Consider the following 15900-nt stretch of genomic DNA (forward strand, 5'->3'; position numbering starts at 1 on the left):
AGATATCAGCATAAAAAATCTCGCAAACAAGCCAAAAACGCTGTCCGAGACCAGAGGACCGCATGGTCACAGCACCCGCAAACCACTGGCCCGACAAACTCCGCAATATTTGTCCCTTCTCCCGACATCGTGGAAAATACACACCAAGATGTTGAGGCGATAACTCCCCGAACTATTATTATTATGCCTCAGTTTGCGGCTGCAATGTTTACCGAAATCAATATTTGAACCCACAATTCTCTATCCAGACCGAGCTCAAGCCGTATATAATGTTGTTAGCCTTACCGCTGTACAGGTTTCGAGAAATAATAATGCACTTCTAGTCCCAGCGCTTCGGCGATGCGAATGAAAGACGAAATCGCTCAATTTCCCATCACAAAAAAACGTGTCTGTATTTAGACCCATGGCCCCTAGATGTTACATGCAACTTGTACGTATATCAAACTATCCATAGCACCCGCGATAAACATTTAGTATGTCTGGAAGAATGATTTGTCCTTGCTCATCGCCGATATCGACCACTCAAAATGGGGTCTGCTCTTCGTTGGCTGTACTCCATGGCAAATACATATATCCTCAAATTTTTCGGTAAATTGGGACCGTAAGGAGGACGTCACGATATCGTGGCATGACGTTCCTCGGCATAGATCACGGAATCAGTTTCAGCTAGTACGTATATCAGCGATGACATAAGGTATATATACCGCCGATAAAGTCATTATAGTGACCTGTATAGACAGCCAGCCGTACACCAGTACCGGTTAGTAGAGATACTGCGCTGTATTAATTCACACTCTCGCAGATACGATTGTTGCTGATGTAGATCTCCAAAGCAGCATGGGCTGTAAAACATCAGTGTCATACCTCAAGCCTATAGTTTTAGTCCTCAGATCCGAACTAATATCAGGATATTATGAGAAGTATTTTATAGAGGCAGGCATAACTTCTTAAGCTTGGAGGTCTTGCTGATGAGCTGAATCCTTTTGAAAGAGCGAGTGCCGGTGGTTAGTCTACTCGCTTCGACTATTCTTTATTCCCCTTAGCATACGCAAATTTACTTCTTTGGGAAGGTTGTTTATAGTAGTGGTGGTATTGCGAGAGCTTTGGTTACCAATTTCTAACTAAATTACCTCCCTTGAAGTCAAAATCTTTATTATTGATTTCCTTTTTAGCAAATTATAATATTATTATTACTTAGTTTTAATTTCCAAAAGTTCTTATTTTACAATGTGTAAATCTCTTCACCTAGTCGAATTTCGTGGAGCTACAGTGTCTTTGCCGAAATCTGCACCCTCATACAGCAGATGTATATGGAAGACTATTTCAACTCAAATCTCCATTCTGAAGGCCATTGTTCAATATCGGAATATGTTACTGTCAATAAAGGCATCGCATCCATAATCTAGTGTTTTTCTTCAAGCCGAAGATTTCAAACTTGTTGGCCCATCGGGCTTTGGCGGGTTTCTAGGAACGCCCAATTTCCACCAACGGAGGACCTTCAATTTTTATGGACCTTCTTATGTCCACAATTATTCCGAATTTTATTTCACGTGAGTCCTCGCACTTTTGTTGCGATACTCTCTGCAGCTAGAGAAGACCGGAGAGGGGTTGAATAGCCCCTAGTACCGTCACATAATGCGAGGATTTGCTTTCTCCCGCCACGTATATACAGCGTCTGTGCGGCGATATGTAATGCTGTATTTTCGCCTTGCCAGCTAAGCGCCCTAGCCTCGAACCCAGCAATTGGCGGGCATTCGTTGACAATTCAGGCTCCCGTGCTGAATCATAAGCCCAAAAATATACGAAAGCACCCACACCTGCGGGAGCGCAATCGAGGGCATGATCGATGATATTAATTTCTCGCTCGTGGTTCCCTTTTCCTGCGTTCGAGCCGCTCCACTAGTATAAGTATGGCTCGGTGCTATCAACACATTTCGCCCTCAAACTTATCTCAATCTTTAAATAAACTCCTCATCGGTAACAACATGCGGAAAACATCCCAATGCGCCGGGCCCAATAGTAGCATCTTTTCAGATCGTACACCGAGCCGAAAACGTAGAGGCGATCATTCCAGCGAGCTGGAGATAGGGTCGAAACTGTCCAGAGTCAACTGTGCCAGTGGCGACGCTCCACATCAAGAGCAGTCTACGATGCAAGGAAGTGGCCATGCCGACTTTGGCCCACTGCAAGAACCAACCCCAACCTCGTTGGTGTTCGGAATTGGATCGATGTCGTTGGTACATGGGCAAAAGAATTCCAATTGAGAAAACCCTTGGCATCATGCACAGACGTCCTATGCAAGAAGCACGTTTTGCGGCTTGGATCAATATCCTTATGCAGGGTAATATTGAGTAACGTAAGAGAATTCGAACCGCCTAGCCCCCACGTCGCGTTGCAGAGAAATACAAGTTGCCAGGATTTACGTCCATTGCGAGAGTCTAGGTACAGGCACATGCAAATGTATGTATCTATACCGCCGAGGCGACCGCGCTAGCACTAGCCAAATTAGTGTGTGGGATATGTGTTGCACGTTGCTTTTCTCTTTCAGCTAGCTTGGCTGTATAATTTTTAGGCCACGTGCCAATACTCCACGTGCATACTGTCTGAAGTATGGTCACATGACGTTGTTATTAGCGTTATTAGTGTTGTTGTTGTTAATGTAATCTAACAAGGACAATCAACGAATACACAAGATTCTGACCCATACACATGTAGGTGTGACGTGGTCAACCGTGCTGATGCCAAGATGTAAAGAGATTCAGGATCTAAAGAGGTCTGGAGAGAAAGAAGCAATGGGCCAAGATGGTACGATAATAAAGATTCCCACAAGATCGGCCTTGCCATTCGCATTTTGTTCTCACAAGAGCAGCAACATACGCCCCGCTCGCGTCCCGTCACTCACCGTAGTTGGGAACCTGGCTGGAGAAGATGTGGGCAACCCCCTCATATTCTTAAACCGAGCAGAGATTCAAGGAATGGCGAACCTTTTAATTTTGAGTTGATTCACAAGCAATTCAAAATCCCGTATTACAAAAGAATAATGGGAGACTGGGCGGATATTAAGTTCAAAACGATAGTCATGGTTCTCAAAGTAGGTTAACTCCTAGTCTGCCCTTTGGTTTGCCTAACGTTTTTTAGAGACTGTGCGAGCCTGTTCCTCTACAATCTGTGGAGAGCATAGTCCCTACTTAGCGATTAGAAGCTCACGGTCAATCTCTAATAAATAGAATTTATAATGATTTTGAGTCTGCTGTTATTGCAAATACGGAAGTACCAGCAGAATTTCGCCTTATTCTGCAAGCCGTCTTGATATCAACCCAACAGAGTAATTGTTTTTTTTTGATTGTTAGCCAAATTCGAGAGAAGTGGAAAAAGAGGAGACTTGCAACCACAGCTAGCGTGACAGTTACGGCGGCAAATCCTGGCCAGTCAAGCACGGGTGCAGTCCAATCCCATCCAAAAAAGAACGAACGCCGTGGTTTTAGCATAAGAGATAGTAAGTTCTCAATCTAACGTATGATATGAAATCACAGACTAAGTTTCCAGGTTGTTGACTAATAAGATCTCTGCACATTACATCCGGATTACCCTTGTGGAATCAAATGTCGGGGTTGCCGCCACTACACTCCTGTCTGCCCTCATGCATGTATAAAACTCTTCTTTCTTTTTCTTTTTCCTTTTTTTTTTAGTTAGAATCATTTGAAATTCGGAAGCGAGACGGCCATGCATGAGGCATGGGTAGGATTATCCATTCCTGTACTACTCTATTCTGTCTATAGAGAGAAGACTCTCTTTCATTTAACAACGCCGAGAAGCTTGGAGAGTGCCAATTCACTTCTATGTATCTACTCCGTATTTTATGAAATACCGCCACATCGACACTAGTGTATTCAAGTTTACACTGGCGTATTAAGCCAAAGTGTATAGAAATGGAACCCCTTGGTTCTGGACATCCTTGTCAAAAATCACTGACATCGTATATTAATAATTGTAAGAGCACAGGCTTACCAAGCTGTGTCTCCATATATATACGGTATTCTTGATGTACGCCTAGTTACGTACCGCTGACTTTTTGGCTCAGTGGTGCGTGACACTTACAATAATGAAGACCTTGTTGGTTTCTAAGAATATTACACAGCATGGTATAAATAATAGTAATATAACATACGGATTTACTATTTTGAAAGTTAGATACAACAATAGCTATATTAACCTTACTATATTTATTTATATACACTAAACATTTAAATGGATTTGCAAGAAAAACAAACTCAATTGGCTAAATACTACAATTATAGGAGGAAGAATAACATCAAACGCGTAGTCACATAAAGTAGGGTTTCGCTAAAAAAAATCGGCGGTTCAGAACTAAAATTAGATAGTGGGGCCACACATCTAACGATCACATTTACTAAACTATAAGACCTCTCCGAAAATGGTGTAATTAGGCTTTTAGATGCTGGGAGGTGGCCTTTCCGGATCCAAGAAGTCCAGTGTTCTTCGGCATTGAACCACGCAAGTCTTGCTGCCGTCTGGAAAATCCAGCACACCGGAGGATTTTGGTATGTATGTGCGTATACGCGAGGGCGGCTATTTCGGCGACTAGTGGTATCAAAATCAAAAAATGAACAATAATGTCTCTAAATGAGCAGTAAGATTTAGAATGGTACCTTCGGGGCTTTAGTAGATGGTCATTTTTGACCAGTGACAGAGGCTTATCAGGTATTCAGCCGCGTTTTTCGGTTTTTTTAGCCATTTGTTTTCTAGGCCTGAGATTATATCGTTTAGGCGTTCTCTCGGCCCTTTGATTCATTGTAGACTGTCTAAAGTCGTATATTCTTTTGTGTTGTAGAGCTTGATATCTTTTTAACGCTCGAGCTGCTGCTCTTTCTCGGTATTCCATAGTCTTTCGGACGACTTCTAATATATTCATGTAGTATATTTCGGGGTCACATTCGGGAGTGGTATTCTTTATTGTTCGTATCTGAGGGTCCATTGTTTCAGCCATTTTATCTGAGCGATTGAATCTGTAGTTTTGAGATCAAGAAACAAAAAATTTGACGTGCTGAAGATTTGTTTGGATGTTTAGGAGTAGGTGTAAGCTTCACGAGGCTAGGTGGGATATTTAAAGGACCGGTTTTCGGGGCGGCTGGTTGGTGGATGACTCATAGCTGGTAGTCCACGGGCTGCCAATTTCCCTAGTCCTTTTTGCTTAAGCTTGTTTACATACAAAATCGAGATTTGTGGCTTCCTTTCGATTGGGGAAGCCACACACGGGTAGCAGGGGCGTGCAAAAATTTTCGATTCAAACCAACTGTATATTATTATTTCCACTTTCCGCCTAGCTTCTCTGGAGAATTCGACCGCATGCACCTCAGTTTTCTTTAATACAATTCAGATGGCTCTCGTCAAACCTACTCTGAAAAGTCAAGACGTTGACCCGGCTGACGTTTTGTACATCTACTTACCAGAGCGTCTCTGGGAAGCACAAAAATCCAGACTTTTTAGTCATCCTCGTAATAAATCCCAAACGAAGCTGGTTCCTCCCATTTCTGAACATCTGCATTCACGTAGACAGAGAGCCATTGTTCTATCCCTTGACAACCCGCCTCGGGACATAAAAAAAGGCTGGGTGTTTGGCACCGATCCGGATATTGCCGACATTGTTCTGGATGACGCTTGGAACCTTAGCAAAGAACAGTTCGTCATCGGCTTCAATTGTGCCTCCGGCGTACTCATTCTCATAGATTGCTCGCGGTACGGCACATTTTATTTATCAGGTCCCATGGGTGGCAATAAGGAATCCAAAACAACCAAGCTACATCGCCAGACGATGGTCATTAAGAAGCGTATGGATATTATGGTCGGGGAACTTCATCTCTCCATTGTCAGCCCCCAGACCGAAGACAGCGATAAGAGCTATCAAAAAACACTTGTGGCGAAGCTTGGGACTGAGTTCACCGGGACCGTATCACCAATAGTTCCGCATGCCATCAACCTTACCGATGAGCTGATGCCAAAATTCATCCTTGGAAAAATAATTCATCAGCCCAAATCCCGGGGTTATCACCTATCTGTTGTTACACAAATGTCAACAGGAAACAAGTATATTGCCAAAGTATTTCGCCAGGGGTATGCCTTCTATGAAGAGGTTGAATTTCTTAAGGAGTTAGATCATGTAAGTGAAACAAGCTACAGTTATTCGCCCATATGATGGTAATCTAACTCAATCTTTGCTAGAATAATATAATTAGCGTGACGAAGATTATCACACACCCCTTAAGCACTTACATTCTAATGCCTTGCGCTAAAGGCTCTCTCGACCATTTCGATTATATTTCCTGGAATTGTAACCAGAAGTTTGCTCTGGCGACCCAAATGTCAGACGGCTTAAATTATCTTCATTCATTGGGAATCGCCCACGGGGATATAAAGCCAGCAAATACATTCATTTTTTCCCTCGATCCTCTCCAATTAAAAATAGGTGACTTAGGATCAGCAACCAAAAACGAAACCACAACTCTAAAGATCGGGACGGTTGCCTATGCTGCGCCCGAAATAGGACTAAGGACGTCTCCGGACCCGAATAGACATACGCAACCATACTCTACGAAACCTACTGATATATGGTCTTTAGGACTTATTCTATTAGAGTGCTTCGATAGAACACACAGAATAAAACAAAATATTAGATGGGAGAAACGCCACGATGATTTAGCAAACAAAGCATTAGCTTTTGGTAGCAGGCCAGACATTCTCTCCCGTTTAATCTCTCGAAGTATCAAAATAGCTCCAGCGGAGAGACTTACCGCCACAGAATGTTGGAGGATCTGTCAAGACTCTACCTCCACACACTACAACGCCGAAGTCAGCCCACCTTCTGGGGGGCTGACGATAGATACTTGGGAACTAGCTACCACTGTACGGATAGAGACTAGTACCTGTCAGAATATCTTACCCTCGATATGACCTTACCAGATACAGGGTAACTGGTTACCCTGTATGTGCCTACTACTTACCCTGTATGTGCCTACTACTTACCCTGTACATGACTAGCTTAGTCACCCTGTATGTGCTACTCCCTGTATATAAACTCTTCGACAGAACACTTTAGTCTAAGAGCACTTAATCAAGTACACATCACTCCACCTAATCTTCTAACAGGTTATGAGCCCGGCATAGCTACAATCTGCACCACGACAGAAACTAATTTCAATTCTACAACCATTCACGATGTCAGAACAAATCGATAACTCCAAAGAGTACAGCTCTGTTACTCACTATAAGTGCAAATACGGAATCTGCCTTCGACTTACCGATTCCAATCACCACGAATGGAAGGAACAGTTCATGCGACTAATAAGCCGTACCGACCTGCTTGGAACTGTAACTGGCGAAGACGAAGAACCGGAAAAATTGAAACGAGTCTTCAAACCGTTGTACATCAAGGTCGCAAATCCTGCAAGTGAACCTACTAGACAAACCAGAAGATCGGCCAGTAAAGCTCCAACCACTAGAGCCACAACCTCTAAAGCAACAGCCTCCAGAGCGTCAGGCTCAAGGGCACCAGCTCAAGCCGACAGCCAGTCTGAAGACGAGGAAGACGACGAAATCTCAGACACAGAGGCTCAATCGGAACATTCAACTCGCATTTCAGGCTTGTATACTATTGACGGTCATACAATCAAGGGGACAGTCATGCAACAAAACCCACGTCGCGGTTACCTTACGTCTGTACCAAACGAGGACCACAAGAACTGGCAGAAACGAGAGAGGGAGGCATTAGCCCTTCTCACCTGTTGTATCAGTGACTCGCTGCAGAGAATTTACTCCGAACCGGCCACTGCAGCTCAACTGTGGGAGGAGCTCAACAAGGCTTACGCCCCAACTCAGAACTTCAGCATGGCTTCCAGCTTGCATATTTCCTTTTTCAAGATGGAACCAATCTCAAATGAGAAACAGGCCGACTGGCTTGGAAGGCTAAGAACTATTCAGGCACAGCTCGTCGGTACCAAGTACATGATAGCCGACAATGTGCTCAGAGACGCCTATCTCCTAGGGCTACCGGCCTTATACAAACCCACGGTTGATACTATTTGGCCTATGATCAGGAACAATTCAGATATGACGACTTACCAAGTTCAGCAAATTATTTAGGAAGTTGAGATCCGAGAAATGGCATACCCTAACCGTATAAAGGATTCCACTGCCTAAGTTAATTATGCCGGAGGAACTCCCAAAGGCGCCCTTGAAGGATATAGGGATTCTAGCAGGGGTAGAGGCCGAGGAAAGGGGGGTAAATGGAGAGGCAGGGGTAGAGGACGAGGAAATCACCGGAACCATTCTAATCAGAGAAATGGCGCAGGAAACGAAGACAGCTGTTATTATTGCAACTAATATGGACACTTTGAACTCAGCTGTCCTATAAAGGAGAAAGCAGAGCAGCGCAGAAAGGATAGGGAAGCCAAGAGAAGAGGAAGAGCTAGGGAAGCGCAAATGGCGGAAACTCAAAAGGAAATTACTGAGGAGGAGCAGGAGGAACTCGATCAGTACTTTGAAATTACAGACCGCTATGGTCACATGGCTACCGAAGAAGGTGGGAGAGTCACAACCCTAGGTAATGGCTAGCTAGTTGATTCCGGCGCAACGGACACCTACACTATGGAAAAGACAGACCTAGCCGGTTACCGAATGCTATCTCAACCACTGCCTATCCGCACAGCCAGTGGAGCCTACATCCACGCACTTGGGAGAGGAATGGCACAGATTCAGCCAAATCTCCGCGTACCTGCTTTATGGGTTCCCAAGATAGCTCGCAAGCTCCTATCCACACACACCCTCTGGAAGGCTGGTTATATGACGGTGATTGGAGACGCTACGCACATTATTGAGCGTAAAACCAACAGACTCATAGCGTCAACAGAATGGAAAATTCTGCCAACCGCCATGTTAACCAGTTCAACTATTGACGAAGAAAATCCTAACTCAGAGGAGCTCAACGCAGAGTTTGATGTGTTTAATCTTAATCCAACGCCAAATGAGGAAGTCACTCCTGAACCAGACAGCCAAGCGACCTTAAGCGAAGACGCTAAGCAATTCATGCTATGGCACAACAGGCTTGGCCACATCGGTTACCAGGCTCAGAAGAAATTAATGAAACGCCTAGCACCGAATGTCTGAATCGGAGAGAAAAATCTACCAGCCTGCCGGGTCTGCATTCGAGCTAAAATGCAACAGACCTACAACCGCACTAACGTAATCCACCCACCTGCGAGATGTACCCTAACGCGAGATGCTATTTTTTACCGAAAATTCAAAATTTAATGCCTCCGGGACCTCGAAAATGTGAAAATGGTGGTGAAAATTATTTTAATTAACTAATTTTATATTATTATTAAAAAAAATTAATAAATTATTTATGAAATCGACGGTTTTTGTTGAAAAAAGTAAAAAAATGTAATAATATAACGTAATTTATTTTGGTACTCTTATAACCCCCTCCTTCCGGGTGCTACTGATCTTTTAAGATCTAGGTCCAAAATTGCTGGGTATAATTAAGCTACTTGTTATTGGTGCTACAGATTCGTAAAGATATTTCTAGAGATTAAATAGCTATCTGCTTTTTAGCTGCTTCGATAGTTGCTTTAATTTCAGTATTTGTTAATATTTTTATTTTTAATAAATAAGTTTTACCCCCCTCTTTCTTATTTTATTTCGTTTTTAATATTTTAGTTAATTTTTTATTAGTTACTTCGAGAATCTTACGCCTGGGGAAGGATTCGGTTATAATTTTAATAATTTTATTATATTGTTGTTATAGCGGAGAACTAAAATATAGCGTAGTTAATATATTTACTATATTAATATAAGTTTGTAGCGTATGTAAGTATTAAAACGTTGAAAATGGTTAAACACCAGACTCTTACAGCAGCTGTAATTTATGTTTTAGGATGATTTTATATAGCGATTTAATGTGATTTCTCTTTTAAAATTCAGATAGTTTTTTTAAAACTTGTAAAGTATTAAAGGGGACGAGTTTAGCTCCCTTTTAATTGTTAATAATATAGTATTTCGTAAACGCTTTAATACGCGTAATACTAATAAATTTCTTAAATTTAAGTTTCTTAATCACTATATTTTTAAAATGTAAATATTCGTTTACCTCTCTCTTATAAGCGGTAGCATAATGGTTAAAGAGTCCGACGTTAAGAGATTAAAAATAATGTATAAAATATAGCGGAAAATAAAGAAGTATAATTTTATTTTTAAAATAGAAGTTAATAAAGTCTGCAGTAATGTAAGATCCGTAACTGTCAAGAATTAGCAATCGTTTTAAGCTTTTGACAATTTAAGCAGTAGTAAGTTAAAAGTAATTTTCTAACTAAGTTAAAGAAAGATATTCGTTTATTATGTCTTTATTACTAGTGTTTTAGAGTTACCCTTTTTTTTTCTCATAATTACGGTGCTAATTGAGAATGTAAATCTTACTTGAATAAATAACGAGTAGAAAATAATATTCTCTTGTTGCTGATATATACTCGATTATAGTTATACTCTCTCGAGTAGCGTTATGAGTATAAAATCGCTGTTTTCTGCAAGATATAGACATTATAATGATTTCAGATTTTTTAAATTTAATTATAAACCCTTTTTCGTCTATATTTTATATATTTTTGTTTAAAATCTTATGAGTTTTTATGATTTTGTTATAAAGATAGAATTAATATAATATCGATTTGATATTATTTACTTTTTTACGTTTCGATTTTAATAAGCGACTGCAGACTATTGTTAATTAAAGATAATATACTAGAAATTTATAATACTAATTTATATTTATTAGCTTATCTGCTATTTTCCTTACTATAATTTGAAGAATATTGTAGTTAAAGGGGAATCTAGACTTTTATAAGTTTTCTATATGTTTTACTAAAATTATTTCTTCGGCTTAAATAAGTAGTTGTTTATATTGAAACTGGCGGTTCCTTTAGGCAGTTCAGCTAATAAATCAATGTCTTAGTGTTGATATTGGTATGTTATAATTTTTTGTTATATACTTTAGAAATAACACTTTTCTTACTTTTAATACTTTTAATGCTAGACGAATTTTCTCTTTTTTCTTCAGATTAATATTACGATGTTAAATTAATAACATTTTCGATAAATTTAAAGAACCCACTCTTAAATTTTAAACAAAAATTAATGAATTTTAATAGTAAATACAGAAAAGAACGAATCTATAAAAGATAGAAATTTCGAAAAAGATAAGGGGTTGACGAAGAGAACCACTCAATCTTAATACGGTTAGCATCTCGCGTTGGGGTACATCTCGCAGGTGGGTGGATTACGTTACCAGCCAGTCATGAGTTCACTTCTGATAACACGGGATTAGGCCACTTTCACGATATTTAGGATGCGCCTGGGTATGAGACAAGGATCCACCCCCTTCAAAAAATTTTACTTCTGACTTGGGTCTCATACCGAAAATGCAATATCGCAACAAAAATAGACGCGAAACCCCAGATTATGACCCTCGACTTGACGCCCTTGGTCCGATGCTTGATAAAGCGGAAAAAGAGTTTTATGATTCTCTTGCCAGTCGGCTCCCCCTGATGAAAGTTTATTAAAACTGACCAAAGATCAGATCAGAGAATTGGGATATTTTATTAAATCTCCTGATCCCCCGAATCCCCCGAAATCTCACCAATCAAAGCGCAATAAAGCGGTACTTGCTTTCAGTGAGTTAACTCCCCGCCCTATAATAAGTCATTTGCTAACATTTCATAGAAATAATTCAGGAAAAATATCGAAAGCCTCAAAATCAAAATCGTCAACCTCAAAATTGTCAACCTCAAAAAGCTTCAACATCAAAAGCCTCAACATCAAAGGCTTCATGTCGTTCGAACCGCCTGAAGCGAGAGTCTTCCCTAGATTGCGCCCTCGCGGCCCGAACACCCAACATCGTGACAAAACTTATTAATTATTTACATACATATACATTTGTCCCGCTTTTCTTATGATGCACTATATATACCTATTTACCAGCGCATGGCAGAACAGGAGTTCAAGATCACAATGCAATGAAACGGGTGTAACTTCATGATAAATTCAAGACATGTTGTTTTGTTTCCTCTGAGACATGTAAACTAGCTACATTTTATTCGTAATTTCATTCGAGATATCAAACAACCATTACCAGAGGGGAAACCGGAGAGGTTTACATATGGTACTTTATTCGACAAACAACTCCAAGCGATTGGTTTGTAACCCAGAATTTTGTTGTGTCAGCGATGCAGCGCTGGATAATGTGCTGCTTCTAAGTAGAACGGATGTCTCAACTCTGGATCCTAGACTCCGTGTCATATTTGAGTCTCGTTTTTTATTCTAGTAAATTCTTCTTGCAGGTGTTTCAATTTTTTCCTAGCAAAATTTCTTCGATATACAAACTAGTCCCCACAAAATTGTGTTATAATCTTTTCATCCTTTTTTTGCCTTGGGTTTCCTTATTTTGGAGCTCCCCATGTCGCCACGAGCCGCACAAAATATTTTTGCCCCGCGATTGTTCTCTAAACTCCACCCCATAAATGTGGTAACAGCACCAGTCCCGTGCACTGCTACCTAAAGACCAGCATTTGCAGATCTTTTTAGTGAAGTACCTCCCTGGTTTCTTAATCTGGCAAACCCATAAGCTCAATGGAAACATATTGTGTTTTATGAACGGAGATTGTCGATACCAGTTGCGTCAGACGCAAAAGGAAGTATTTCGGGAGATATAGTTAATATTTGCGTAGACTCCATCATAACCGGAAACTGCGCTGGGAGCTTGGTATAGGCTGAAAAGTATTCTGTCACGGGACGTAAAAAGCTATGGCGCAAGCCAATATTGTTGATCGTGTTGATGGGCACAATGGTACTGTTAGAAGATTAGGTGGAGTGATGTGTACTTGATTAAGTGCTCTTAGACTAAAGTGTTCTGTCGAAGAGTTTATATACAGGGAGTAGCACATACAGGGTGACTAAGCTAGTCATGTACAGGGTAAGTAGTAGGCACATACAGGGTAAGTAGTAGGCACATACAGGGTAACCAGTTACCCTGTATCTGGTAAGGTCATATCGAGGGTAAGATATTCTGACACTCCTACCAAACCTCTGTTCGGTGTGAATAAGGTTTTTTAATACGAGATATGTATCTTGGTCATATTTGCTTATTGCCAGTACTAAACTGGTGCAACTTTTAATACCATTTCAATAAACGCTGTTACTCTCGCACTTTAAGCAACCTACCAGATGGTAGGATCTATAGAAGGAGTACTTTTAAGGCACATATCTATCTTTATAATTAGGTGATTAGTTTTAATAGCTTTGGGGCTGGACCTTCGCCGTTTTAAGAGCAGAACTGTAACTATGAATATGCTTAACTAAGTTTAGACCTTCGTACTAATTGTAGTTATTTATGCTTTATTAAAAACCTTTCTTAATTGTAAAACTACCTTTGTGGGTGAAAACCGTTAAGATAAGAAAAAGAGTGTATGTTCTACAAGAGTCTTAAGCCTATTACAGTTGCGTGCTTCTGGTGTTTAAGCTTTGCTAAGAGTTTGGTTAGATCGTCTGCTAAGTTGTCTACAGATAGGACTCTTTCGATCTAAAGTTTCCTTTTCGTATATATGTCCTTAATTAAGTGATACTTAATGTCCACATGTTTTATTCGGTTATGCTACTTGAGGTTGGTAATTAATAACTGTGTAGCCGTGCAGTCAAGCCGTAGGATTAGCGGCTTCTGAAATTAAATTCCTGCTGTCTTAATTAATCGTTCCAACCAAATGGCGTCTTTGGCTATTTCGGATGTAGCTATGTATTCGGCGTGCCATGTGCCGTCGGCCACAATAGTTTACTTCTTAGATTTCCATATAATTAGACTCTTGTTCAGAAACCATAGATGCCCTTTAATTAACTTCCTGTCATCTAGGTCTCCTACTAGGTCTGAGTCTGAGTAGCTAAGTAGCAAATTCCCTTATTGGTTTCCTTCTTGATTTCCGTCCAGTGTTAGTCCTAAGGACTTAGTTCCGCTTAAGTACCTTAGTACTTTTCGTGCCGCTTCGGCGTATACGGTTATTAGTCTGGAGTTATATTTGACTAGCTGTCCTACTACGTAGGCCAAGTCTGGTCTCGTGCAAACTATTAGATATATAAATTAACCATTTAATTGTTGGTACCACCAGATCACATCACTGATTAAAAGTTCCCCGTTGTCGACAATTAAGTTACGTTCCATAGAGACTTTTGTAGGATTGCACTAGTCCATTCCGTAGCAAGTAAAAATTATTTTAATAGATGCAGATTAGCACAAAGTGACCATTTCCCTTTGACAGTCTCTCTTGATCTAGATACCTAGGAAGGTTTTAGCTTCTCCTACATCAGACATTTCATATTTAGCTTTCAGGGCCTTCTTGATTTTCTCCATTTTACCTTTGGTCCTTATCGCTATGAGAAGGTCATCTATATATAGAAAAATCAGAATTCCTTCTACTTCGTTGATGTACAAACTCTTGTCGTCATCGTAAGGTATAAATCCTAGCGTCTTTAAAAAGGCATCGATATCTGTGTTCCAGATTCTGGATATCTGGCATAGTCCGTATAGCGCACGTTTTAGTAGAAGAACTGGTCGTTTGATCCTTTTGGGAATATGCTTATAGTAACTTTTCGAGATTGTTATATAGACCTCTTCCAGTAGTCTAGAGGTTAAGAACGCAGTCTTAACGTCCAATTAGTGCAGTTCCATATTGAGTATGGCCACTATAGTTATAAAGAGTCTGAACGTTGCTAGTTTAATTACGAAGGCATACGTATCTAAGTCGGTTCTAAATTGCAGGTCACCTCGGATTACCAACCGTGCTTTGTACCGTACAAGCACGTCCTGGGTTTTAATCTTAAATACCCATTTTAAGGCGAGAGCCTTGTGCTCTTTAGGCAGGTCTACTATTACAAAAGATTCATTAGCCTTATATGAATCAAGTTCTTCTTAAATTACCTTACGCCATCGATTCTTTTCGATACAGTTTATAGCTTCTTCATAGCTTTGTAACTCCCAGTCAAAGGCAATTCTACCCTAAATTGTCATGAGTGCCCATTTTCTTACTGCGCCATCAACACGATCGCTTTGGGTCACTTCGTTAGAGGCCGCACCCTCCAACAGCCATCCTCTATTAGCTCTACGTCTCTTAACATGCTTGACTCTATGTAATTCAGTGTAGTCGCTATCAGAAAAACCTAACATACATTTATCCAGATATGCGCCTACGGCAGGTTTATTCTTACTACACAGCCGAGAATTACTCTAAGCGTCTCCAGGTGCCTTCTCGCTACTGCGCGGTTACTCGCGGATAATCTATTTAGATAGCTTCAAGCATTTGCCTACTACGTATACAGGCTTGCTAGTTATAATCAAGTCTTCAGCTGAACTACTTAGCCCACAAGCATCTCTACAACGGCTTCCATTTCTCCCACCGGCCGCTGAAATTTCTATTCTCTACGGACTAATATTGCCGTTGGCTAGGCCAGACAGTAGTTCGTTTAGGATTTTAAATCTCATACGGCGTTTAGTTAGAACTGGTATTTCAATATAGCTGAGGAATTGTCTACCTTTTACCTTACCTTAGTCTTATACTACAAGTAGCTCTATATGCGAGCTTACAGATTCACTTGTATTTAATTTTGGTAATAGTCCTTGATTTATAGTACTACTCAAACGACTTTCAGTCGGAGCTAGATCTTTATATACGCGCTTGAATCTAGAAGTTCAGTTGCCTAGTTAGTTGCCAGCGCCGTTCCTCAGCCGGTAGTCATATTGCATAATTTCTCTAGCTAAGCCGCTCTTACCCAGGAATACATCCTCTTCCCATT

General features: G+C 40.6%; 3 protein-coding genes across 3 annotated transcripts; 2 read left to right on the plus strand and 1 right to left on the minus strand.

Annotated features, from left to right (window-relative positions):
* Nucleotides 1-4444: 4444 nt before the first annotated feature.
* On the minus strand, nt 4445-5008 carry DFL_000623 (uncharacterized protein; the record flags this gene model as incomplete). The annotated part of the gene is made up of 3 exons (XM_067635614.1): nt 4445-4602; nt 4671-4678; nt 4872-5008. The coding sequence occupies 3 exons, from the start codon at nt 5006-5008 to the stop codon at nt 4445-4447; spliced, it is 303 nt and encodes a 100-aa protein (XP_067495168.1).
* A 2225-nt stretch (nt 5009-7233) lies between these two features.
* DFL_000624 (uncharacterized protein) lies at nt 7234-8157 on the plus strand (the record flags this gene model as incomplete). Its single annotated transcript, XM_067635625.1, has 1 exon — nt 7234-8157. One exon carries the CDS (start codon nt 7234-7236, stop codon nt 8155-8157), a length of 924 nt encoding a protein of 307 aa, XP_067495169.1.
* Nucleotides 8158-8496: 339 nt separating this feature from the next.
* On the plus strand, nt 8497-9180 carry DFL_000625 (uncharacterized protein; the record flags this gene model as incomplete). Its single annotated transcript, XM_067635636.1, has 2 exons — nt 8497-8596; nt 8723-9180. 2 exons carry the CDS (start codon nt 8497-8499, stop codon nt 9178-9180), a joined length of 558 nt encoding a protein of 185 aa, XP_067495170.1.
* Between the last annotated feature and the right edge of the window lie 6720 nt (nt 9181-15900).

This window comes from Arthrobotrys flagrans (genome assembly GCF_004000055.1).
Source record: "Arthrobotrys flagrans strain CBS H-5679 chromosome Unknown unitig_15, whole genome shotgun sequence".
Taxonomy (NCBI): domain Eukaryota; kingdom Fungi; phylum Ascomycota; class Orbiliomycetes; order Orbiliales; family Orbiliaceae; genus Arthrobotrys; species Arthrobotrys flagrans.